This window comes from Lagopus muta, chromosome 16, assembly GCF_023343835.1.
Source record: "Lagopus muta isolate bLagMut1 chromosome 16, bLagMut1 primary, whole genome shotgun sequence".
NCBI lineage: Eukaryota > Metazoa > Chordata > Aves > Galliformes > Phasianidae > Lagopus > Lagopus muta.
In genome coordinates, this window is record NC_064448.1 from 7,599,713 (window position 1) to 7,624,545 (window position 24,833).

Here is a 24,833-nt window from a genome sequence, read left to right on the forward strand (position 1 = left end):
TACGTCATTCCTCAAAGGGCTTAACAAATTAAGACAGCAATATCTAAGAAAACGGACATATTAGGTTGTCTGGACTGTATTTCCTTATTCCCTGAACGCTGGGATTCGTACTCTGAAAGTGATTAATAGACCCTTGGTGCCAAGTTGTCAAGGTATGATTTTTAACCTAAAAAACACTAACAAAGAGTCCAAACACAAGCACCTGCTCAAAACATCAGTATTATTTCCCCCACTGTGCCTGGAGCTGTTCAAGGCCAGGTTGGACGGAGCCCTGGGCAGCCTGGTCTGAGGTTAGGTATGGTGGTTGGTGGTGCAGCAGCAGGTTGGAGTTTGAGCATCCTTGAGGTCCCTTCCAACCCAAGCCGTTCTATAATTCTATGATTCTTTGGTTCTGTTTCACAGGGATGTCAGGCATGTGCTGTGAGATCACCTGTGCTGCCAGCGGTTTACGTGGACTTGCATGGAGCTGAGGACTTCAGTTGGATGAGTGGTGTGAGTGAGAGCATGGGAAATCAGACATTAGAATGACAGCACACAAGAAGGGGGGGGAGTGTCCCCACCTGCAAACAGTTTTTAAGGTAACTATCTAAAGATGTATTAAGATATATTTGGGGGTTGGACACGATGATCTCTGGAGGTCCCTTCCAACCCCTACAATTCTGTGATATGGGTTTTCCTAGGAAATTAGCAGTTCTGGCATGCCTGTGATATGAACGCAAATACATGGCTCATCACTGAATCACAAATAGCTAGGGTGGAACTGCCTCAGAGTCCTGCTGGTTATATCAGTTCTCTTGCCAGTAATAGTATGTTCAGCCTCCTCTAGTATCAGTGAATGTACCATGTAATAAATGAGGCACAGTGTTGGAAGGTTAAAGTCCTTGTGTGAGCTGAAGCTGTCATTAGGCAACTGACTTGAACTTTTCTCTACATTGATTAAAATAAATTTAGAATGGATCACTATTCTGAGTCAGAATCACTGAAATGCAGGGCTGGGAAGGATTTCAGAGGTCATTTAGTACATCTCCAAGCACAAAGACAGAACACAATGTCTTCTTGAAATGCTCTAATCAAAGAGATTTAACAGCATTTCACTTTGTTGTCTTCAGCATGTCACTGACCACCCAATTGGCAAAGTCCTCCTAATATCTGATCTGAATGTTAACTGCTATCCATCAGAAAATTGAAAGCCTCTATACCGTGGTCATGAAATATCAGAAGAACTGAGACCAATAACACAGAAATCAAATATTCAAATTATTTTTTTAAATGAAGTTATTTCCAAATTATGGCTACGGTTTGGATTTTGTTTTCTACTGAAGGTCTCATTGCCCTCATATTTTATTAGCATTCCTGGTCTCTTACACAAAATATGTTGATTCCTGTTACCATATGGGTGTGCTGACTTCACTTTTCTTGTAGCCTCAGTAACATCACTGATTTTACAGCAACTCTTTCATCCTGATGCTTCTTGCAGATACTTTGTGTATTAATTTTGCTGTACAACATAGAGAAACTACTTACCTTGAGATTCTTCACTAGAACTAATTCTATTAATTGTCTAAGAAAAATGCAGCTAATGCCAGTTGGGAGATTTCCCCTATTTTTTCCTGATGTTTTCCTAGCAGGATTCACCATGATATTATTTTTAAATCGAATAAATTGTGTAATCATTGTTTGCACTGGATATTTATTATTCAAAGTATGGTCCAATTTTTTCAGTTATCCAATTTCACGAGATGTTGCAAAATATCCTCTAGGTTTGTGAATGTCTCCAAGTTTTAAACCCCATTCGTACATCCTTGTATGTCTGGGATCCCTTAAGTGTGCCATTTCCAAGTATATCAATTTGGTGTCAAGTGACTACAGGTTGCATGCCAGGTAGATAAATTCATCTGCATTAAAGAATAAAATACAGACAGAATTATGGGGCCTAACTGCAGATTTCAAACCTCGCTCCCAAAAGACAAAGTCTGAGAAATATGCTTTTCAGGTAAATGCTGATTGAGTTTGGCTGTGGGAAGGAATTAGAAATTAGGAAGGTGGCTTGCTATGCATCTCATGACTCAGCTGCATCCTTTAGTTCCTACTCTCAGCTTCACTGCAGCTTTGCTATATTACAAACTTTCAAATCCTCTCGACAGGATATCTCGCTGACTATCTTAATAACCAGGCAACATCTAATTTCATGTGCTGTGTTCTGAAGGGTAAAAAATTCAGTATGAGCCTTAAGAGCTTCACTGCTGAACCAAAAAAAAAAGAGAGAAAGGGGAAGGGAAGGGAAGGAAAAAGCAAAGTAACACGAGGGGAGGGGAGGGGAGGGCAGGGGAAGGGAGGGGAGGCTGCACGTCAAGAGTGTCTGCCAGCCATTTTGGATTGGCGCGTCGGCGTCTTCCTCCTTCCACGAAGGAGCCTGCACGGTGCACTGGGTCCAGCGTGCTACACGGCACTGCCTTCTGCTGCCTGCCTGCCTGCCTGCCCGCCTGCCTGCTGCACTGCTGGAGAGGAAAGAGCGGACTGTGGGGCTGCGTGCAGCCAAGGAGCTGGCTGCAAAGGAGGGAAACGGAGTATTGAGGAGCGGTTAGTGCGTGTTAGGTTTGGGTGTGGATGCAGCGGGGGCTGAGTCAGCTCCATCAGCTGCTGGGGGCTGGGGCCGAGGCCGGTGCGTGGGGCTGCGCTGCGGGCAGGAGGGCTGCGGGGCTGGGGCAGTGGTGTGGGTGCAGCACATGGGGCCGTGAGAGGGCGTGCAGCAGGGAGGGCGTTGGGCCCGAGCCGCGCTCGTGTTTGTCGCAGCACAGGGGCTGCAGGGGATGGCAGGAGCGCAGAGCAGAGCGGGGAGAGCCGGGCTGTATGAAGGCCAGGGCATGAAATCTTCCCTTGGCAGCTACGGAGCTGCTGAGCTTTTCCCGCAAGTCTTCAGACTGTGGGGTGATAAGGCTCCGCAGCAAAGCCAGCCGGGCCCTCCTGATACCTGGGGCTTAGGAAAGGGCAAAACAAATCAGTGTCTTTCAGGAGCACAAAGCAGTGAAGCACAGCACAAGCCATTTATTGCCTGCTTAGGTGATCTTCTCCAGGCATGTCCATTGGAGGTGTGCAGACTGAGTGTAGACAGAAAGCAAACGGAAGGGAGGGGAGAGGAGGGGAGTAAGAAATGAAAGAAAAAGGGAAATGTGAAGGGGAAGAGAGAAAGAGAAGCAAGGAAAAGAAAAGAAAGGCAAAGGAAAGCCAAAGGGGGAAAAGGGAAAAGGCAGAAAAGAGGAAGAAGACAAGTTGCATGCCGCCGGCGCCACCCGAGGGGAATCCGGCAGCGGACCCCCCCAGCTGCCGCTCCCCCTCCTCCAGGCCCCGGGCCGCCCCCAGGCCGCCCCCAGGCCGCCTTTAGCAACGTGACGCCGCAGGCGGTTGGTAGGGCCGGGGCAGGAAGTGCTTCGTGCCGGCGGAGAGCACTTCCGGGGCAGCGCGGCATGGCGGCGCCGGGCCGGTGAGCGGGGCCGGGAGGAGCGGGCTGTGTGCTGGGAGCGGGGTCGGGCCTGGGTGCGGGGGCATGGAGGGGCGCTCGGGGGAGGAGCTGGCGGTGCTGCCGGCACGCAGAGGCGATGCGTGCGGCGCCGGCGAGTGGTGCGGGGTCGGGGGGCAGCTTCCTCTCAGGGAAGGCCGTGCGAGTGCGGAGCTGTGTTGGTGTTTGGGGTGTGTGAAGGAGGAGGCCCCGTAGGGCCTAGTTGTCGCCAGCAAAGCCCGGGCGGGCAGTGGAGCAAGGCGCGTGGGCGCTGTGTTGGCCGGAGGGCGCGGAGCTGGAAGAAAGTTTGTGAAGATGTGCTTCGTCGGGACGAGCCAGGGCTGCAGTTGTGTGTGATTGTGTTTGTCGCTTGGGAGAAGTGCTGCCTTAGTAGAGTGGGGGGGAGGGAGAGGGAGATTTTCAGATTGCCATCAGTCAGGAGCACGGCACGTTTCTGCCTGCTTTGCTCATGCTGTTGTGTGGGTCCCCGCAAAGCTTCGGTGAGCCAGGGTGGCCCTGTGTGTGTGTGCCAGCATTGTGCGCGGATGTGGAATGGAGTCAGAGTGATTGTAATGAAAATGCAGCTGGCGGTATTGATTGTAGGGAATGGTTGAATCCCCAGCCGTGAGGCGCAAGAAGAGGCGCTGGATGCTAAGGTGGAAAGCGGAGCTTGTGTGTGCCAGGAGGCAGGCGTAGTCAGGTGCGCTTTGGAGCCTGCTGTTGTTGGCGCTGGGCTCGGGAGGCCCCTGAACATGGCGCCGTGTGCTGCGTGTGCCAGCCCCAACAGATTCCCGTGTGGAAGCAGGGAGAGGATGAAGGAGGCCGAGGGCCCTTTTCTCGGGGCCGGCTCCTGTGTGGCCTCTTGCTTTCCGGAGAGAAGGGCTGCCCGCTGGGCACAGGGAGTGCCTTCTAGCTGCCGTCCGGTGCCCTGTCCTGCAGCCCCCTCCTCATGCTATGTGGAACGCCATTGCCAGCAGTGCGGCTGCCATTTTAGAACCTTCGCCGCATCACAGCCGTCACCTTGGTCACCGCTGCCCCGGCCAACGCACTCGCTCTGAGAGCTCATGACAGCCATGGCTGGAGTGAAGCGAGCGAGGGGCGATGCTTGCCCTATTTTAAATGGGAAGAGGGAGCTTGGCTTCCCAGAGGCAAAGAGGAGGAGGGGGGCCGCCCTTAAGATCAAGCGGAGGAGGGGGCAGAGAGTGCGTTTCCATCGCGCCTGGGCCAGCGCGGTGACCACCTCCGTGGAGCCCATGGAGGTGGATCCACCTCCGGATGAGCCCATGGAGGTGGATCCACCTGCAGATGAGCCCATGGAGGTGGATCCGCCTGCGGCACAGCTGGCCTGGCACCACACCACCGTGCCAGGCCCCGCATTGGCGATGTCCCAGCTCCACCGTCGCTGGTCCAGGCGCTCGGCTCCCTACCCGCTGCGCGGCCCCCGCCCCCAGCATTAGCTGGGTGGCATGAGTTTCCATCAGCTCCTCCTCCGAGCCTCCTGGGGAGCCAAGTTCTCCTCTTCCCATTTAAATGCTGCGGCAGTTATTGTTTAGTTGTTGTTGTTGATTTTAGCGTTTAGTGTTAGTGTTAGGAGTAGGTTATTGTTCGTATTTTAGAGTTAGGCGTAGGTTACTTTTAGTCTTTTAGTGTTAGGCATAGGTTCCTGTTCTTGAGTTAGAGTTAGGCATAGGTTACTTGTAGTCTTTTAGTGTTAGGCATAGGTTCCTGTTCATACTTGACAGTTAGGGGTAGATTGCTGGTGTCGAGTGGCAGTGAGCAGCGCTCACTCGGTAAGCACACGCCTGATTGATCATGCAAAGACATGAGTGCGAGTGCCGTGAGCACGGAGGCCCGATGGCATCTTGGATGGATTGAATTTCCAGCTTGTGACTTTTGTGTTGCAGACCGTCGAGGAGCAGAGTGTGAGTGGCTGCGCCGTTGCGTTGGGCCCCAGGAGAACAGTGTGTGAGTGTGTGTCGAGCATCCTGCGTGGCCGTTGCCAGGTAGGTGTGCCTTCCTTTGCAGTAAGCAGTGCTTAGGCGTGAGCCCAGCTCATCCCCCTGTCCTCAGCAGATGGGCTTTCTGCATGCTTTACTGCTGTGCTTGGTGCCGTACGGCACAGCAGCAGCAAGGCCGTGAACACGTACGTAGCCAGGTAGATGCAAATGTGCAAGTGATGGTATGAATACTATTGTTGTTAGTGGTACTGAGACAGTGGTCGTGCGTGTGTGATCAAGCTCAGGGAGAAGTTGATTCTTGCCTGTTCAGCTCTTGCTGACGTGCAAGTTTGGCGTCCCTCCTTGTGGTTGGGTCGGAAGACCAAGGCTATCTTGAGAGCACGTCTGTGAGTCAGGCTGGGAGTTTTTGCTAGCAGGAAGTCGCACCGTTGGAGCGCACGAATGGAATGATGGCTCTCGTTTGCCCCTTGTAGAAAGCAGCCTCCTGGAGAGCAGCAGAGCAGCAGGCTGTCTGCGCTATGGCCGCTGAGCTGCATTTCTCGCCCCCTGAGATCCCTGAGCCCACGCTGATGGAGAACGTGCTGCGCTACGGCCTCTTCTTTGGAGCCGTTTTCCAGCTTGTGTGCGTGTTGGCCATAATGCTGCCAGTTCCCAAGTGCCCAGAGACAGTAAGTAGCGCTCTGTTTGATAGAGGTTGATAGAAATGCTGAGGAAATGGGCTGGGAGGGAAGCAGCTGGAGCCGTTGCCTACGGTAGCGCGCCGCGGCATTGCTGAGAGTGCGGCAGTTTGTTCTGTGCTTCCTTGGGCGTGCGTGCTGTTCCTGGTGGCACGCAAGGAGCCTGGAGGTGCAAGCTGATCTTATCGTCGTGCTGCTGCTGCTTCTGTGGGCTGTGAGTGGCAGGCAGGGCGTCCCCCTGTGCAGGGACTGCCTTGCAGGCAAGGCCTGTAGACTGTAGCTTCCGTGGGATTTTGGGGAACAAGAGAGAGGTGGAGTTTCTGTTGTGCCCTGATGTCAGGAAGGCAATGTGCAGCGCTGGCACCCAAAGCTGCCCAGTCAGGTGACTTGAGCTCCCAAAGCGAGCTGTCAGGCAATTGTCAGAAAGTTCCCTGACTGTTTGTGAATTGATTCCTGTAGGACTCGGACGGCTTGGAGTCTAAGACTTGGGAGACGGTGAAGAAACCAAAGGCAAGTGCTGCACAGCTGAGCAAGAAAGCCAAGAAGGAAAGCAAAAAGAAACGGTGAGGGCTTGAGCGCTAAGCCTCAAAGGCCAAAGGGAGCAGCGGGAATGCTTCGTGAGAGGTGCTCCAAAGGCAGCGCACTGTACGTCTGGTTTTGTGGCGTGGCCGTGCTTTCCCTTGCATGGACATTGGAGAGGAACTGAGGAAGCTGGAAGGGCTTCTGATGCGTGACCAACAAATCGGACTTTGCCTGTGCGGGATTTCATGTGTGGCAAGAGCTGGGGATGCTGCATTCCTTCAGGGTCCTTCAGCTCGATAGCTGTTTCAGAATGTTGATGATGAGGTGAACTTACCGCATGTCGTTGGTCATGAGCGGTATCCTGGCTATCTTATTGTCTGTTGACATATCTACAAAATGCAACCCAAATCCCTTAGTTTAAAATAAAAGGGAAAGAAACCTTTTCAACCTGGTGCTGCCTCTTTCAGTAGCTGGTCAAAACATGCCTGGCTTGGGCTGGCAGTGGCAGGGCGATGAACCGGCCGGCTTCACGTCCCTCCCTGGAGATGGAGCTGCTTTTCCCGCGTTTCCATGTTGGTCTTCCCAAGGGGTGGCCTTTCAGCCAAAGCGTAAGTGCCAGCGAAGAGTGTGAGCATCAGCTTGCTCTGTGAGGAGTGAGAGAAACAAAAGGAGAGGAAGCAGCGCGCGAGGAAGAAAGGTGTCCCTGCACTCAGCCCCTTGAGCTTGTCTCTCCAGCTTGCCTGGTGGCTTTTCCAGCCTTCTGTAGCACTGACTGTTCCTGCTTGCCCTGGGAAGGCCAGCTGCAGCTGCGGGCAGCCGTGGCCTGCACGTCAGGCTGCCGTTGAGCCGCGAGGAGTTCAAGTGCGGGTGGGCTGGTGTGAAGAGCAGCGCTGGGAGTGGGGCAGGAGGAGAGGGCAGCGGGAGGGCTGCAGGTGAGCGCGCCTCGGGCCCAGAGCTCAGGCGTGAGCCGGGTGGGCAGCGAGCCGTGCTGCGCTGCTTCAGCTGCAATGGCTTTGAGCGCGTCATGGGCAGCGGCGCGTGTGGAGCGTCTGGGTGCTGCGAGGGCACCTTGCTGAGCCGGAGCCCGAGAGAGGGGAGGAGAGGAGAGCAGAGGCTGCACGTCAAGAGTGTCTGCCTGCCATTTTGGATTGGCGCGTCGGCGTCTTCCTCCTTCCACGAAGGAGCCTGCACGGTGCACTGGGTCCAGCGTGCTACACGGCACTGCCTTCTGCTGCCTGCCTGCCTGCCTGCCCGCCTGCCTGCTGCACTGCTGGAGAGGAAAGAGCGGACTGTGGGGCTGCGTGCAGCCAAGGAGCTGGCTGCAAAGGAGGGAAACGGAGTATTGAGGAGCGGTTAGTGCGTGTTAGGTTTGGGTGTGGATGCAGCGGGGGCTGAGTCAGCTCCATCAGCTGCTGGGGGCTGGGGCCGAGGCCGGTGCGTGGGGCTGCGCTGCGGGCAGGAGGGCTGCGGGGCTGGGGCAGTGGTGTGGGTGCAGCACATGGGGCCGTGAGAGGGCGTGCAGCAGGGAGGGCGTTGGGCCCGAGCCGCGCTCGTGTTTGTCGCAGCACAGGGGCTGCAGGGGATGGCAGGAGCGCAGAGCAGAGCGGGGAGAGCCGGGCTGTATGAAGGCCAGGGCATGAAATCTTCCCTTGGCAGCTACGGAGCTGCTGAGCTTTTCCCGCAAGTCTTCAGACTGTGGGGTGATAAGGCTCCGCAGCAAAGCCAGCCGGGCCCTCCTGATACCTGGGGCTTAGGAAAGGGCAAAACAAATCAGTGTCTTTCAGGAGCACAAAGCAGTGAAGCACAGCACAAGCCATTTATTGCCTGCTTAGGTGATCTTCTCCAGGCATGTCCATTGGAGGTGTGCAGACTGAGTGTAGACAGAAAGCAAACAGAGGGGAGGGGAGAGGAGGGGAGTAAGAAATGAAAGAAAAAGGGAAATGTGAAGGGGAAGAGAGAAAGAGAAGCAAGGAAAAGAAAAGAAAGGCAAAGGAAAGCCAAAGGGGGAAAAGGGAAAAGGCAGAAAAGAGGAAGAAGACAAGTTGCATGCCGCCGGCGCCACCCGAGGGGAATCCGGCAGCGGACCCCCCCAGCTGCCGCTCCCCCTCCTCCAGGCCCCGGGCCGCCCCCAGGCCGCCCCCAGGCCGCCTTTAGCAACGTGACGCCGCAGGCGGTTGGTAGGGCCGGGGCAGGAAGTGCTTCGTGCCGGCGGAGAGCACTTCCGGGGCAGCGCGGCATGGCGGCGCCGGGCCGGTGAGCGGGGCCGGGAGGAGCGGGCTGTGTGCTGGGAGCGGGGTCGGGCCTGGGTGCGGGGGCATGGAGGGGCGCTCGGGGGAGGAGCTGGCGGTGCTGCCGGCACGCAGAGGCGATGCGTGCGGCGCCGGCGAGTGGTGCGGGGTCGGGGGGCAGCTTCCTCTCAGGGAAGGCCGTGCGAGTGCGGAGCTGTGTTGGTGTTTGGGGTGTGTGAAGGAGGAGGCCCCGTAGGGCCTAGTTGTCGCCAGCAAAGCCCGGGCGGGCAGTGGAGCAAGGCGCGTGGGCGCTGTGTTGGCCGGAGGGCGCGGAGCTGGAAGAAGGTTTGTGAAGATGTGCTTCGTCGGGCCGAGCCAGGGCTGCAGTTGTGTGTGATTGTGTTTGTCGCTTGGGAGAAGTGCTGCCTTAGTAGAGTGGGGGGGAGGGAGAGGGAGATTTTCAGATTGCCATCAGTCAGGAGCACGGCACGTTTCTGCCTGCTTTGCTCATGCTGTTGTGTGGGTCCCCGCAAAGCTTCGGTGAGCCAGGGTGGCCCTGTGTGTGTGTGCCAGCATTGTGCGCGGATGTGGAATGGAGTCAGAGTGATTGTAATGAAAATGCAGCTGGCGGTATTGATTGTAGGGAATGGTTGAATCCCCAGCCGTGAGGCGCAAGAAGAGGCGCTGGATGCTAAGGTGGAAAGCGGAGCTTGTGTGTGCCAGGAGGCAGGCGTAGTCAGGTGCGCTTTGGAGCCTGCTGTTGTTGGCGCTGGGCTCGGGAGGCCCCTGAACATGGCGCCGTGTGCTGCGTGTGCCAGCCCCAACAGATTCCCGTGTGGAAGCAGGGAGAGGATGAAGGAGGCCGAGGGCCCTTTTCTCGGGGCCGGCTCCTGTGTGGCCTCTTGCTTTCCGGAGAGAAGGGCTGCCCGCTGGGCACAGGGAGTGCCTTCTAGCTGCCGTCCGGTGCCCTGTCCTGCAGCCCCCTCCTCATGCTATGTGGAACGCCATTGCCAGCAGTGCGGCTGCCATTTTAGAACCTTCGCCGCATCACAGCCGTCACCTTGGTCACCGCTGCCCCGGCCAACGCACTCGCTCTGAGAGCTCATGACAGCCATGGCTGGAGTGAAGCGAGCGAGGGGCGATGCTTGCCCTATTTTAAATGGGAAGAGGGAGCTTGGCTTCCCAGAGGCAAAGAGGAGGAGGGGGGCCGCCCTTAAGATCAAGCGGAGGAGGGGGCAGAGAGTGCGTTTCCATCGCGCCTGGGCCAGCGCGGTGACCACCTCCGTGGAGCCCATGGAGGTGGATCCACCTCCGGATGAGCCCATGGAGGTGGATCCACCTGCAGATGAGCCCATGGAGGTGGATCCGCCTGCGGCACAGCTGGCCTGGCACCACACCACCGTGCCAGGCCCCGCATTGGCGATGTCCCAGCTCCACCGTCGCTGGTCCAGGCGCTCGGCTCCCTACCCGCTGCGCGGCCCCCGCCCCCAGCATTAGCTGGGTGGCATGAGTTTCCATCAGCTCCTCCTCCGAGCCTCCTGGGGAGCCAAGTTCTCCTCTTCCCATTTAAATGCTGCGGCAGTTATTGTTTAGTTGTTGTTGTTGATTTTAGCGTTTAGTGTTAGTGTTAGGAGTAGGTTATTGTTCGTATTTTAGAGTTAGGCGTAGGTTACTTTTAGTCTTTTAGTGTTAGGCATAGGTTCCTGTTCTTGAGTTAGAGTTAGGCATAGGTTACTTGTAGTCTTTTAGTGTTAGGCATAGGTTCCTGTTCATACTTGACAGTTAGGGGTAGATTGCTGGTGTCGAGTGGCAGTGAGCAGCGCTCACTCGGTAAGCACACGCCTGATTGATCATGCAAAGACATGAGTGCGAGTGCCGTGAGCACGGAGGCCCGATGGCATCTTGGATGGATTGAATTTCCAGCTTGTGACTTTTGTGTTGCAGACCGTCGAGGAGCAGAGTGTGAGTGGCTGCGCCGTTGCGTTGGGCCCCAGGAGAACAGTGTGTGAGTGTGTGTCGAGCATCCTGCGTGGCCGTTGCCAGGTAGGTGTGCCTTCCTTTGCAGTAAGCAGTGCTTAGGCGTGAGCCCAGCTCATCCCCCTGTCCTCAGCAGATGGGCTTTCTGCGTGCTTTACTGCTGTGCTTGGTGCCGTACGGCACAGCAGCAGCAAGGCCGTGAACACGTACGTAGCCAGGTAGATGCAAATGTGCAAGTGATGGTATGAATACTATTGTTGTTAGTGGTACTGAGACAGTGGTCGTGCGTGTGTGATCAAGCTCAGGGAGAAGTTGATTCTTGCCTGTTCAGCTCTTGCTGACGTGCAAGTTTGGCGTCCCTCCTTGTGGTTGGGTCGGAAGACCAAGGCTATCTTGAGAGCACGTCTGTGAGTCAGGCTGGGAGTTTTTGCTAGCAGGAAGTCGCACCGTTGGAGCGCACGAATGGAATGATGGCTCTCGTTTGCCCCTTGTAGAAAGCAGCCTCCTGGAGAGCAGCAGAGCAGCAGGCTGTCTGCGCTATGGCCGCTGAGCTGCATTTCTCGCCCCCTGAGATCCCTGAGCCCACGCTGATGGAGAACGTGCTGCGCTACGGCCTCTTCTTTGGAGCCGTTTTCCAGCTTGTGTGCGTGTTGGCCATAATGCTGCCAGTTCCCAAGTGCCCAGAGACAGTAAGTAGCGCTCTGTTTGATAGAGGTTGATAGAAATGCTGAGGAAATGGGCTGGGAGGGAAGCAGCTGGAGCCGTTGCCTACGGTAGCGCGCCGCGGCATTGCTGAGAGTGCGGCAGTTTGTTCTGTGCTTCCTTGGGCGTGCGTGCTGTTCCTGGTGGCACGCAAGGAGCCTGGAGGTGCAAGCTGATCTTATCGTCGTGCTGCTGCTGCTTCTGTGGGCTGTGAGTGGCAGGCAGGGCGTCCCCCTGTGCAGGGACTGCCTTGCAGGCAAGGCCTGTAGACTGTAGCTTCCGTGGGATTTTGGGGAACAAGAGAGAGGTGGAGTTTCTGTTGTGCCCTGATGTCAGGAAGGCAATGTGCAGCGCTGGCACCCAAAGCTGCCCAGTCAGGTGACTTGAGCTCCCAAAGCGAGCTGTCAGGCAATTGTCAGAAAGTTCCCTGACTGTTTGTGAATTGATTCCTGTAGGACTCGGACGGCTTGGAGTCTAAGACTTGGGAGACGGTGAAGAAACCAAAGGCAAGTGCTGCACAGCTGAGCAAGAAAGCCAAGAAGGAAAGCAAAAAGAAACGGTGAGGGCTTGAGCGCTAAGCCTCAAAGGCCAAAGGGAGCAGCGGGAATGCTTCGTGAGAGGTGCTCCAAAGGCAGCGCACTGTACGTCTGGTTTTGTGGCGTGGCCGTGCTTTCCCTTGCATGGACATTGGAGAGGAACTGAGGAAGCTGGAAGGGCTTCTGATGCGTGACCAACAAATCGGACTTTGCCTGTGCGGGATTTCATGTGTGGCAAGAGCTGGGGACGCTGCATTCCTTCAGGGTCCTTCAGCTCGATAGCTGTTTCAGAATGTTGATGATGAGGTGAACTTACCGCATGTCGTTGGTCATGAGCGGTATCCTGGCTATCTTATTGTCTGTTGACATATCTACAAAATGCAACCCAAATCCCTTAGTTTAAAATAAAAGGGAAAGAAACCTTTTCAACCTGGTGCTGCCTCTTTCAGTAGCTGGTCAAAACATGCCTGGCTTGGGCTGGCAGTGGCAGGGCGATGAACCGGCCGGCTTCACGTCCCTCCCTGGAGATGGAGCTGCTTTTCCCGCGTTTCCATGTTGGTCTTCCCAAGGGGTGGCCTTTCAGCCAAAGCGTAAGTGCCAGCGAAGAGTGTGAGCATCAGCTTGCTCTGTGAGGAGTGAGAGAAACAAAAGGAGAGGAAGCAGCGCGCGAGGAAGAAAGGTGTCCCTGCACTCAGCCCCTTGAGCTTGTCTCTCCAGCTTGCCTGGTGGCTTTTCCAGCCTTCTGTAGCACTGACTGTTCCTGCTTGCCCTGGGAAGGCCAGCTGCAGCTGCGGGCAGCCGTGGCCTGCACGTCAGGCTGCCGTTGAGCCGCGAGGAGTTCAAGTGCGGGTGGGCTGGTGTGAAGAGCAGCGCTGGGAGTGGGGCAGGAGGAGAGGGCAGCGGGAGGGCTGCAGGTGAGCGCGCCTCGGGCCCAGAGCTCAGGCGTGAGCCGGGTGGGCAGCGAGCCGTGCTGCGCTGCTTCAGCTGCAATGGCTTTGAGCGCGTCATGGGCAGCGGCGCGTGTGGAGCGTCTGGGTGCTGCGAGGGCACCTTGCTGAGCCGGAGCCCGAGAGAGGGGAGGAGAGGAGAGCAGAGGCTGCACGTCAAGAGTGTCTGCCTGCCATTTTGGATTGGCGCGTCGGCGTCTTCCTCCTTCCACGAAGGAGCCTGCACGGTGCACTGGGTCCAGCGTGCTACACGGCACTGCCTTCTGCTGCCTGCCTGCCTGCCTGCCCGCCTGCCTGCTGCACTGCTGGAGAGGAAAGAGCGGACTGTGGGGCTGCGTGCAGCCAAGGAGCTGGCTGCAAAGGAGGGAAACGGAGTATTGAGGAGCGGTTAGTGCGTGTTAGGTTTGGGTGTGGATGCAGCGGGGGCTGAGTCAGCTCCATCAGCTGCTGGGGGCTGGGGCCGAGGCCGGTGCGTGGGGCTGCGCTGCGGGCAGGAGGGCTGCGGGGCTGGGGCAGTGGTGTGGGTGCAGCACATGGGGCCGTGAGAGGGCGTGCAGCAGGGAGGGCGTTGGGCCCGAGCCGCGCTCGTGTTTGTCGCAGCACAGGGGCTGCAGGGGATGGCAGGAGCGCAGAGCAGAGCGGGGAGAGCCGGGCTGTATGAAGGCCAGGGCATGAAATCTTCCCTTGGCAGCTACGGAGCTGCTGAGCTTTTCCCGCAAGTCTTCAGACTGTGGGGTGATAAGGCTCCGCAGCAAAGCCAGCCGGGCCCTCCTGATACCTGGGGCTTAGGAAAGGGCAAAACAAATCAGTGTCTTTCAGGAGCACAAAGCAGTGAAGCACAGCACAAGCCATTTATTGCCTGCTTAGGTGATCTTCTCCAGGCATGTCCATTGGAGGTGTGCAGACTGAGTGTAGACAGAAAGCAAACAGAGGGGAGGGGAGAGGAGGGGAGTAAGAAATGAAAGAAAAAGGGAAATGTGAAGGGGAAGAGAGAAAGAGAAGCAAGGAAAAGAAAAGAAAGGCAAAGGAAAGCCAAAGGGGGAAAAGGGAAAAGGCAGAAAAGAGGAAGAAGACAAGTTGCATGCCGCCGGCGCCACCCGAGGGGAATCCGGCAGCGGACCCCCCCAGCTGCCGCTCCCCCTCCTCCAGGCCCCGGGCCGCCCCCAGGCCGCCCCCAGGCCGCCTTTAGCAACGTGACGCCGCAGGCGGTTGGTAGGGCCGGGGCAGGAAGTGCTTCCTGCCGGCGGAGAGCACTTCCGGGGCAGCGCGGCATGGCGGCGCCGGGCCGGTGAGCGGGGCCGGGAGGAGCGGGCTGTGTGCTGGGAGCGGGGTCGGGCCTGGGTGCGGGGGCATGGAGGGGCGCTCGGGGGAGGAGCTGGCGGTGCTGCCGGCACGCAGAGGCGATGCGTGCGGCGCCGGCGAGTGGTGCGGGGTCGGGGGGCAGCTTCCTCTCAGGGAAGGCCGTGCGAGTGCGGAGCTGTGTTGGTGTTTGGGGTGTGTGAAGGAGGAGGCCCCGTAGGGCCTAGTTGTCGCCAGCAAAGCCCGGGCGGGCAGTGGAGCAAGGCGCGTGGGCGCTGTGTTGGCCGGAGGGCGCGGAGCTGGAAGAAGGTTTGTGAAGATGTGCTTCGTCGGGACGAGCCAGGGCTGCAGTTGTGTGTGATTGTGTTTGTCGCTTGGGAGAAGTGCTGCCTTAGTAGAGTGGGGGGGAGGGAGAGGGAGATTTTCAGATTGCCATCAGTCAGGAGCACGGCACGTTTCTGCCTGCTTTGCTCATGCTGTTGTGTGGGTCCCCGCAAAGCTTCGGTGAGCCAGGGTGGCCCTGTGTGTGTGTGCCAGCATTGTGCGCGGATGTGGAATGGAGTCAGAGTGATTGTAATGAAAATGCAGCTGGCGGTATTGATTGTAGGGAATGGTTGAATCCCCAGCCGTGAGGCGCAAGAAGAGGCGCTGGATGCTAAGGTGGAAAGCGGAGCTTGTGTGTGCCAGGAGGCAGGCGTAGTCAGGTGCGCTTTGGAGCCTGCTGTTGTTGGCGCTGGGCTCGGGAGGCCCCTGAACATGGCGCCGTGTGCTGCGTGTGCCAGCCCCAACAGATTCCCGTGTGGAAGCAGGGAGAGGATGAAGGAGGCCGAGGGCCCTTTTCTCGGGGCCGGCTCCTGTGTGGCCTCTTGCTTTCCGGAGAGAAGGGCTGCCCGCTGGGCACAGGGAGTGCCTTCTAGCTGCCGTCCGGTGCCCTGTCCTGCAGCCCCCTCCTCATGCTATGTGGAACGCCATTGCCAGCAGTGCGGCTGCCATTTTAGAACCTTCGCCGCATCACAGCCGTCACCTTGGTCACCGCTGCCCCGGCCAACGCACTCGCTCTGAGAGCTCATGACAGCCATGGCTGGAGTGAAGCGAGCGAGGGGCGATGCTTGCCCTATTTTAAATGGGAAGAGGGAGCTTGGCTTCCCAGAGGCAAAGAGGAGGAGGGGGGCCGCCCTTAAGATCAAGCGGAGGAGGGGGCAGAGAGTGCGTTTCCATCGCGCCTGGGCCAGCGCGGTGACCACCTCCGTGGAGCCCATGGAGGTGGATCCACCTCCGGATGAGCCCATGGAGGTGGATCCACCTGCAGATGAGCCCATGGAGGTGGATCCGCCTGCGGCACAGCTGGCCTGGCACCACACCACCGTGCCAGGCCCCGCATTGGCGATGTCCCAGCTCCACCGTCGCTGGTCCAGGCGCTCGGCTCCCTACCCGCTGCGCGGCCCCCGCCCCCAGCATTAGCTGGGTGGCATGAGTTTCCATCAGCTCCTCCTCCGAGCCTCCTGGGGAGCCAAGTTCTCCTCTTCCCATTTAAATGCTGCGGCAGTTATTGTTTAGTTGTTGTTGTTGATTTTAGCGTTTAGTGTTAGTGTTAGGAGTAGGTTATTGTTCGTATTTTAGAGTTAGGCGTAGGTTACTTTTAGTCTTTTAGTGTTAGGCATAGGTTCCTGTTCTTGAGTTAGAGTTAGGCATAGGTTACTTGTAGTCTTTTAGTGTTAGGCATAGGTTCCTGTTCATACTTGACAGTTAGGGGTAGATTGCTGGTGTCGAGTGGCAGTGAGCAGCGCTCACTCGGTAAGCACACGCCTGATTGATCATGCAAAGACATGAGTGCGAGTGCCGTGAGCACGGAGGCCCGATGGCATCTTGGATGGATTGAATTTCCAGCTTGTGACTTTTGTGTTGCAGACCGTCGAGGAGCAGAGTGTGAGTGGCTGCGCCGTTGCGTTGGGCCCCAGGAGAACAGTGTGTGAGTGTGTGTCGAGCATCCTGCGTGGCCGTTGCCAGGTAGGTGTGCCTTCCTTTGCAGTAAGCAGTGCTTAGGCGTGAGCCCAGCTCATCCCCCTGTCCTCAGCAGATGGGCTTTCTGCATGCTTTACTGCTGTGCTTGGTGCCGTACGGCACAGCAGCAGCAAGGCCGTGAACACGTACGTAGCCAGGTAGATGCAAATGTGCAAGTGATGGTATGAATACTATTGTTGTTAGTGGTACTGAGACAGTGGTCGTGCGTGTGTGATCAAGCTCAGGGAGAAGTTGATTCTTGCCTGTTCAGCTCTTGCTGACGTGCAAGTTTGGCGTCCCTCCTTGTGGTTGGGTCGGAAGACCAAGGCTATCTTGAGAGCACGTCTGTGAGTCAGGCTGGGAGTTTTTGCTAGCAGGAAGTCGCACCGTTGGAGCGCACGAATGGAATGATGGCTCTCGTTTGCCCCTTGTAGAAAGCAGCCTCCTGGAGAGCAGCAGAGCAGCAGGCTGTCTGCGCTATGGCCGCTGAGCTGCATTTCTCGCCCCCTGAGATCCCTGAGCCCACGCTGATGGAGAACGTGCTGCGCTACGGCCTCTTCTTTGGAGCCGTTTTCCAGCTTGTGTGCGTGTTGGCCATAATGCTGCCAGTTCCCAAGTGCCCAGAGACAGTAAGTAGCGCTCTGTTTGATAGAGGTTGATAGAAATGCTGAGGAAATGGGCTGGGAGGGAAGCAGCTGGAGCCGTTGCCTACGGTAGCGCGCCGCGGCATTGCTGAGAGTGCGGCAGTTTGTTCTGTGCTTCCTTGGGCGTGCGTGCTGTTCCTGGTGGCACGCAAGGAGCCTGGAGGTGCAAGCTGATCTTATCGTCGTGCTGCTGCTGCTTCTGTGGGCTGTGAGTGGCAGGCAGGGCGTCCCCCTGTGCAGGGACTGCCTTGCAGGCAAGGCCTGTAGACTGTAGCTTCCGTGGGATTTTGGGGAACAAGAGAGAGGTGGAGTTTCTGTTGTGCCCTGATGTCAGGAAGGCAATGTGCAGCGCTGGCACCCAAAGCTGCCCAGTCAGGTGACTTGAGCTCCCAAAGCGAGCTGTCAGGCAATTGTCAGAAAGTTCCCTGACTGTTTGTGAATTGATTCCTGTAGGACTCGGACGGCTTGGAGTCTAAGACTTGGGAGACGGTGAAGAAACCAAAGGCAAGTGCTGCACAGCTGAGCAAGAAAGCCAAGAAGGAAAGCAAAAAGAAACGGTGAGGGCTTGAGCGCTAAGCCTCAAAGGCCAAAGGGAGCAGCGGGAATGCTTCGTGAGAGGTGCTCCAAAGGCAGCGCACTGTACGTCTGGTTTTGTGGCGTGGCCGTGCTTTCCCTTGCATGGACATTGGAGAGGAACTGAGGAAGCTGGAAGGGCTTCTGATGCGTGACCAACAAATCGGACTTTGCCTGTGCGGGATTTCATGTGTGGCAAGAGCTGGGGACGCTGCATTCCTTCAGGGTCCTTCAGCTCGATAGCTGTTTCAGAATGTTGATGATGAGGTGAACTTACCGCATGTCGTTGGTCATGAGCGGTATCCTGGCTATCTTATTGTCTGTTGACATATCTACAAAATGCAACCCAAATCCCTTAGTTTAAAATAAAAGGGAAAGAAACCTTTTCAACCTGGTGCTGCCTCTTTCAGTAGCTGGTCAAAACATGCCTGGCTTGGGCTGGCAGTGGCAGGGCGATGAACCGGCCGGCTTCACGTCCCTCCCTGGAGATGGAGCTGCTTTTCCCGCGTTTCCATGTTGGTCTTCCCAAGGGGTGGCCTTTCAGCCAAAGCGTAAGTGCCAGCGAAGAGTGTGAGCATCAGCTTGCTCTGTGAGGAGTGAGAGAAACAAAAGGAGAGGAAGCAGCGCGCGAGGAAGAAAGGTGTCCCTGCACTCAGCCCCTTGAGCTTGTCTCTCCAGCTTGCCTGGTGGCTTTTCCAGCCTTCTGTAGCACTGACTGTTCCTGCTTGCCCTGGGAAGGCCAGCTGCAGCTGCGGGCAGCCGTGGCCTGCACGTCAGGCTGCCGTTGAGCCGCGAGGAGTTCAAGTGCGGGTGGGCTGGTGTGAAGAGCAGCGCTGGGAGTGGGGCAGGAGGAGAGGGCAGCGGGAGGGCTGCAGGTGAGCGTGCCTCGGGCCCAGAGCTCAGGCGTGAGCCGGGTGGGCAGCGAGCCGTGCTGCGCTGCTTCAGCTGCAATGGCTTTGAGCGCGTCATGGGCAGCGGCGCGTGTGGAGCGTCTGGGTGCTGCGAGGGCACCTTGCTGAGCCGGAGCCCGAGAGAGGGGAGGAGAGGAGAGCAGAGGCTGCACGTCAAGAGTGTCTGCCTGCCATTTTGGATTGGCGCGTCGGCGTCTTCCTCCTTCCACGAAGGAGCCTGCACGGTGCACTGGGTCCAGCGTGCTACACGGCACTGCCTTCTGCTGCCTGCCTGCCTGCCTGCCCGCCTGCCTGCTGCACTGCTGGAGAGGAAAGAGCGGACTGTGGGGCTGCGTGCAGCCAAGGAGCTGGCTGCAAAGGAGGGAAACGGAGTATTGAGGAGCGGTTAGTGCGTGTTAGGTTTGGGTGTGGATGCAGCGGGGGCTGAGTCAGCTCCATCAGCTGCTGGGGGCTGGGGCCGAGGCCGGTGCGTGGGGCTGCGCTGCGGGCAGGAGGGCTGCGGGGCTGGGGCAGTGGTGTGGGTGCAGCACATGGGGCCGTGAGAGGGCGTGCAGCAGGGAGGGCGTTGGGCCCGAGCCGCGCTCGTGTTTGTCGCAGCACAGGGGCTGCAGGGGATGGCAGGAGCGCAGAGCAGAGCGGGGAGAGCCGGGCTGTATGAAGGCCAGGGCATGAAATCTTCCCTTGGCAGCTACGGAGCTGCTGAGCTTTTCCCGCAAGTCTTCAGACTGTGGGGTGATAAGGCTCCGCAGCAAAGCCAGCCGGGCCCTCCTGATACCTGGGGCTTAGGAAAGGGCAAAACAAATCAGTGTCTTTCAGGAGCACAAAGCAGTGAAGCACAGCACAAGCCATTTATTGCCTGCTTAGGTGATCTTCTCCAGGCATGTCCATTGGAGGTGTGCAGACTGAGTGTAGACAGAAAGCAAACAGAGGGGAGGGGAGAGGAGGGGAGTAAGAAATGAAAGAAAAAGGGAAATGTGAAGGGGAAGAGAGAAAGAGAAGCAAGGAAAAGAAAAGAAAGGCAAAGGAAAGCCAAAGGGGGAAAAGGGAAAAGGCAGAAAAGAGGAAGAAGACAAGTTGCATGCCGCCGGCGCCACCCGAGGGGAATCCGGCAGCGGACCCCCCCAGCTGCCGCTCCCCCTCCTCCAGGCCCCGGGCCGCCCCCAGGCCGCCCCCAGGCCGCCTTTAGCAACGTGACGCCGCAGGCGGTTGGTAGGGCCGGGGCAGGAAGTGCTTCGTGCCGGCGGAGAGCACTTCCGGGGCAGCGCGGCATGGCGGCGCCGGGCCGGTGAGCGGGGCCGGGAGGAGCGGGCTGTGTGCTGGGAGCGGGGTCGGGCCTGGGTGCGGGGGCATGGAGGGGCGCTCGGGGGAGGAGCTGGCGGTGCTGCCGGCACGCAGAGGCGATGCGTGCGGCGCCGGCGAGTGGTGCGGGGTCGGGGGGCAGCTTCCTCTCAGGGAAGGCCGTGCGAGTGCGGAGCTGTGTTGGTGTTTGGGGTGTGTGAAGGAGGAGGCCCCGTAGGGCCTAGTTGTCGCCAGCAAAGCCCGGGCGGGCAGTGGAGCAAGGCGCGTGGGCGCTGTGTTGGCCGGAGGGCGCGGAGCTGGAAGAAGGTTTGTGAAGATGTGCTTCGTCGGGCCGAGCCAGGGCTGCAGTTGTGTGTGATTGTGTTTGTCGCTTGGGAGAAGTGCTGCCTTAGTAGAGTGGGGGGGAGGGAGAGGGAGATTTTCAGATTGCCATCAGTCAGGAGCACGGCACGTTTCTGCCTGCTTTGCTCATGCTGTTGTGTGGGTCCCCGCAAAGCTTCGGTGAGCCAGGGTGGCCCTGTGTGTGTGTGCCAGCATTGTGCGTGGATGTGGAATGGAGTCAGAGTGATTGTAATGAAAATGCAGCTGGCGGTATTGATTGTAGGGAATGGTTGAATCCCCAGCCGTGAGGCGCAAGAAGAGGCGCTGGATGCTAAGGTGGAAAGCGGAGCTTGTGTGTGCCAGGAGGCAGGCGTAGTCAGGTGCGCTTTGGAGCCTGCTGTTGTTGGCGCTGGGCTCGGGAGGCCCCTGAACATGGCGCCGTGTGCTGCGTGTGCCAGCCCCAACAGATTCCCGTGTGGAAGCAGGGAGAGGATGAAGGAGGCCGAGGGCCCTTTTCTCGGGGCCGGCTCCTGTGTGGCCTCTTGCTTTCCGGAGAGAAGGGCTGCCCGCTGGGCACAGGGAGTGCCTTCTAGCTGCCGTCCGGTGCCCTGTCCTGCAGCCCCCTCCTCATGCTATGTGGAACGCCATTGCCAGCAGTGCGGCTGCCATTTTAGAACCTTCGCCGCATCACAGCCGTCACCTTGGTCACCGCTGCCCCGGCCAACGCACTCGCTCTGAGAGCTCATGACAGCCATGGCTGGAGTGAAGCGAGCGAGGGGCGATGCTTGCCCTATTTTAAATGGGAAGAGGGAGCTTGGCTTCCCAGAGGCAAAGAGGAGGAGGGGGGCCGCCCTTAAGATCAAGCGGAGGAGGGGGCAGAGAGTGCGTTTCCATCGCGCCTGGGCCAGCGCGGTGACCACCTCCGTGGAGCCCATGGAGGTGGATCCACCTCCGGATGAGCCCATGGAGGTGGATCCACCTGCAGATGAGCCCATGGAGGTGGATCCGCCTGCGGCACAGCTGGCCTGGCACCACACCACCGTGCCAGGCCCCGCATTGGCGATGTCCCAGCTCCACCGTCGCTGGTCCAGGCGCTCGGCTCCCTACCCGCTGCGCGGCCCCCGCCCCCAGCATTAGCTGGGTGGCATGAGTTTCCATCAGCTCCTCCTCCGAGCCTCCTGGGGAGCCAAGTTCTCCTCTTCCCATTTAAATGCTGCGGCAGTTATTGTTTAGTTGTTGTTGTTGATTTTAGCGTTTAGTGTTAGTGTTAGGAGTAGGTTATTGTTCGTATTTTAGAGTTAGGCGTAGGTTACTTTTAGTCTTTTAGTGTTAGGCATAGGTTCCTGTTCTTGAGTTAGAGTTAGGCATAGGTTACTTGTAGTCTTTTAGTGTTAGGCATAGGTTCCTGTTCATACTTGACAGTTAGGGGTAGATTGCTGGTGTCGAGTGGCAGTGAGCAGCGCTCACTCGGTAAGCACACGCCTGATTGATCATGCAAAGACATGAGTGCGAGTGCCGTGAGCACGGAGGCCCGATGGCATCTTGGATGGATTGAATTTCCAGCTTGTGACTTTTGTGTTGCAGACCGTCGAGGAGCAGAGTGTGAGTGGCTGCGCCGTTGCGTTGGGCCCCAGGAGAACAGTGTGTGAGTGTGTGTCGAGCATCCTGCGTGGCCGTTGCCAGGTAGGTGTGCCTTCCTTTGCAGTAAGCAGTGCTTAGGCGTGAGCCCAGCTCATCCCCCTGTCCTCAGCAGATGGGCTTTCTGCGTGCTTTACTGCTGTGCTTGGTGCCGTACGGCACAGCAGCAGCAAGGCCGTGAACACGTACGTAGCCAGGTAGATGCAAATGTGCAAGTGATGGTATGAATACTATTGTTGTTAGTGGTACTGAGACAGTGGTCGTGCGTGTGTGATCAAGCTCAGGGAGAAGTTGATTCTTGCCTGTTCAGCTCTTGCTGACGTGCAAGTTTGGCGTCCCTCCTTGTGGTTGGGTCGGAAGACCAAGGCTATCTTGAGAGCACGTCTGTGAGTCAGGCTGGGAGTTTTTGCTAGCAGGAAGTCGCACCGTTGGAGCGCACGAATGGAATGATGGCTCTCGTTTGCCCCTTGTAGAAAGCAGCCTCCTGGAGAGCAGCAGAGCAGCAGGCTGTCTGCGCTATGGCCGCTGAGCTGCATTTCTCGCCCCCTGAGATCCCTGAGCCCACGCTGATGGAGAACGTGCTGCGCTACGGCCTCTTCTTTGGAGCCGTTTTCCAGCTTGTGTGCGTGTTGGCCATAATGCTGCCAGTTCCCAAGTGCCCAGAGACAGTAAGTAGCGCTCTGTTTGATAGAGGTTGATAGAAATGCTGAGGAAATGGGCTGGGAGGGAAGCAGCTGGAGCCGTTGCCTACGGTAGCGCGCCGCGGCATTGCTGAGAGTGCGGCAGTTTGTTCTGTGCTTCCTTGGGCGTGCGTGCTGTTCCTGGTGGCACGCAAGGAGCCTGGAGGTGCAAGCTGATCTTATCGTCGTGCTGCTGCTGCTTCTGTGGGCTGTGAGTGGCAGGCAGGGCGTCCCCCTGTGCAGGGACTGCCTTGCAGGCAAGGCCTGTAGACTGTAGCTTCCGTGGGATTTTGGGGAACAAGAGAGAGGTGGAGTTTCTGTTGTGCCCTGATGTCAGGAAGGCAATGTGCAGCGCTGGCACCCAAAGCTGCCCAGTCAGGTGACTTGAGCTCCCAAAGCGAGCTGTCAGGCAATTGTCAGAAAGTTCCCTGACTGTTTGTGAATTGATTCCTGTAGGACTCGGACGGCTTGGAGTCTAAGACTTGGGAGACGGTGAAGAAACCAAAGGCAAGTGCTGCACAGCTGAGCAAGAAAGCCAAGAAGGAAAGCAAAAAGAAACGGTGAGGGCTTGAGCGCTAAGCCTCAAAGGCCAAAGGGAGCAGCGGGAATGCTTCGTGAGAGGTGCTCCAAAGGCAGCGCACTGTACGTCTGGTTTTGTGGCGTGGCCGTGCTTTCCCTTGCATGGACATTGGAGAGGAACTGAGGAAGCTGGAAGGGCTTCTGATGCGTGACCAACAAATCGGACTTTGCCTGTGCGGGATTTCATGTCAGGCAAGAGCTGGGGACGCTGCATTCCTTCAGGGTCCTTCAGCTCGATAGCTGTTTCAGAATGTTGATGATGAGGTGAACTTACCGCATGTCGTTGGTCATGAGCGGTATCCTGGCTATCTTATTGTCTGTTGACATATCTACAAAATGCAACCCAAATCCCTTAGTTTAAAATAAAAGGGAAAGAAACCTTTTCAACCTGGTGCTGCCTCTTTCAGTAGCTGGTCAAAACATGCCTGGCTTGGGCTGGCAGTGGCAGGGCGATGAACCGGCCGGCTTCACGTCCCTCCCTGGAGATGGAGCTGCTTTTCCCGCGTTTCCATGTTGGTCTTCCCAAGGGGTGGCCTTTCAGCCAAAGCGTAAGTGCCAGCGAAGAGTGTGAGCATCAGCTTGCTCTGTGAGGAGTGAGAGAAACAAAAGGAGAGGAAGCAGCGCGCGAGGAAGAAAGGTGTCCCTGCACTCAGCCCCTTGAGCTTGTCTCTCCAGCTTGCCTGGTGGCTTTTCCAGCCTTCTGTAGCACTGACTGTTCCTGCTTGCCCTGGGAAGGCCAGCTGCAGCTGCGGGCAGCCGTGGCCTGCACGTCAGGCTGCCGTTGAGCCGCGAGGAGTTCAAGTGCGGGTGGGCTGGTGTGAAGAGCAGCGCTGGGAGTGGGGCAGGAGGAGAGGGCAGCGGGAGGGCTGCAGGTGAGCGCGCCTCGGGCCCAGAGCTCAGGCGTGAGCCGGGTGGGCAGCGAGCCGTGCTGCGCTGCTTCAGCTGCAATGGCTTTGAGCGCGTCATGGGCAGCGGCGCGTGTGGAGCGTCTGGGTGCTGCGAGGGCACCTTGCTGAGCCGGAGCCCGAGAGAGGGGAGGAGAGGAGAGCAGAGGCTGCACGTCAAGAGTGTCTGCCTGCCATTTTGGATTGGCGCGTCGGCGTCTTCCTCCTTCCACGAAGGAGCCTGCACGGTGCACTGGGTCCAGCGTGCTACACGGCACTGCCTTCTGCTGCCTGCCTGCCTGCCTGCCCGCCTGCCTGCTGCACTGCTGGAGAGGAAAGAGCGGACTGTGGGGCTGCGTGCAGCCAAGGAGCTGGCTGCAAAGGAGGGAAACGGAGTATTGAGGAGCGGTTAGTGCGTGTCATGGTTCTATGTTTTTTTTGTTTTTGGGTTTCAGTATTCCACATCAAAACATCATGTAGTGTACGGGGCATTAAAGTGTCACTGCCCCAATCCCAGCTACCTATCCCTGTACATTACAGCAGTCACGGGATCTGGCTCTTCCGGGTGGGGGGGGCGCTCTCTTGCTGCCTTGCAGTGGGTGCTGGAGGGTGCTTTCCTAGCCGTTCCAAGCTTTTCAGGTTTGAATCGGTCCCGGGAACTCTCTCTCTCATCTTGTCTGATTTATTAATCTCAATTGCAATTAAATTGTATCTATTGTGTTATCTTGTATTCCAATATTATAGTAAAATAAGTTTTCCTCCATAGATTGTTGCCGCTGTTCTTTTCCTCCCTTCCTTCCTTCCCATTTTTGTGGGACTGGGGTGGGGGGGGGGGGGAGGGCAGAGGCCTGTTCCCCCTGTCACGGACATAGATTGATCTGGTCAAATCCGTGACAGATTTTTGGCGCCCAACGTGGGGCTCGACTGCTTTTTAGCTTTTTGAACGAATCTCTTTTTCTCT

At 57.4% G+C, this 24,833-nt stretch overlaps 3 protein-coding genes across 4 annotated transcripts; all 3 read left to right on the top strand.

Moving 5' to 3' along the window:
• Positions 1-492: 492 nt before the first annotated feature.
• Positions 493-23,375, top strand: LOC125701045 (protein MANBAL-like). 2 transcript variants are annotated; one of them, XM_048962497.1, is made up of 4 exons: positions 493-578; positions 21,676-21,774; positions 22,203-22,397; positions 22,866-23,375. In XM_048962497.1, exons 1-4 carry the CDS (start codon positions 525-527, stop codon positions 22,971-22,973), a joined length of 456 nt encoding a protein of 151 aa, XP_048818454.1. In that variant the 5' UTR covers positions 493-524; the 3' UTR covers positions 22,974-23,375. The 2 variants fall into 2 exon arrangements, with proteins under 2 accessions (XP_048818454.1, XP_048818455.1); XM_048962498.1 differs by lacking the exons at positions 493-578; positions 21,676-21,774 and adding an exon at positions 19,739-19,756.
• Positions 5,661-6,918, top strand: LOC125701054 (protein MANBAL-like). The gene is made up of 2 exons (XM_048962510.1): positions 5,661-6,122; positions 6,591-6,918. Exons 1-2 carry the CDS (start codon positions 5,973-5,975, stop codon positions 6,696-6,698), a joined length of 258 nt encoding a protein of 85 aa, XP_048818467.1. The 5' UTR covers positions 5,661-5,972; the 3' UTR covers positions 6,699-6,918.
• Positions 10,882-12,525, top strand: LOC125701053 (protein MANBAL-like). The gene is made up of 2 exons (XM_048962509.1): positions 10,882-11,547; positions 12,016-12,525. Exons 1-2 carry the CDS (start codon positions 11,398-11,400, stop codon positions 12,121-12,123), a joined length of 258 nt encoding a protein of 85 aa, XP_048818466.1. The 5' UTR covers positions 10,882-11,397; the 3' UTR covers positions 12,124-12,525.
• Positions 23,376-24,833: the final 1,458 nt, after the last annotated feature.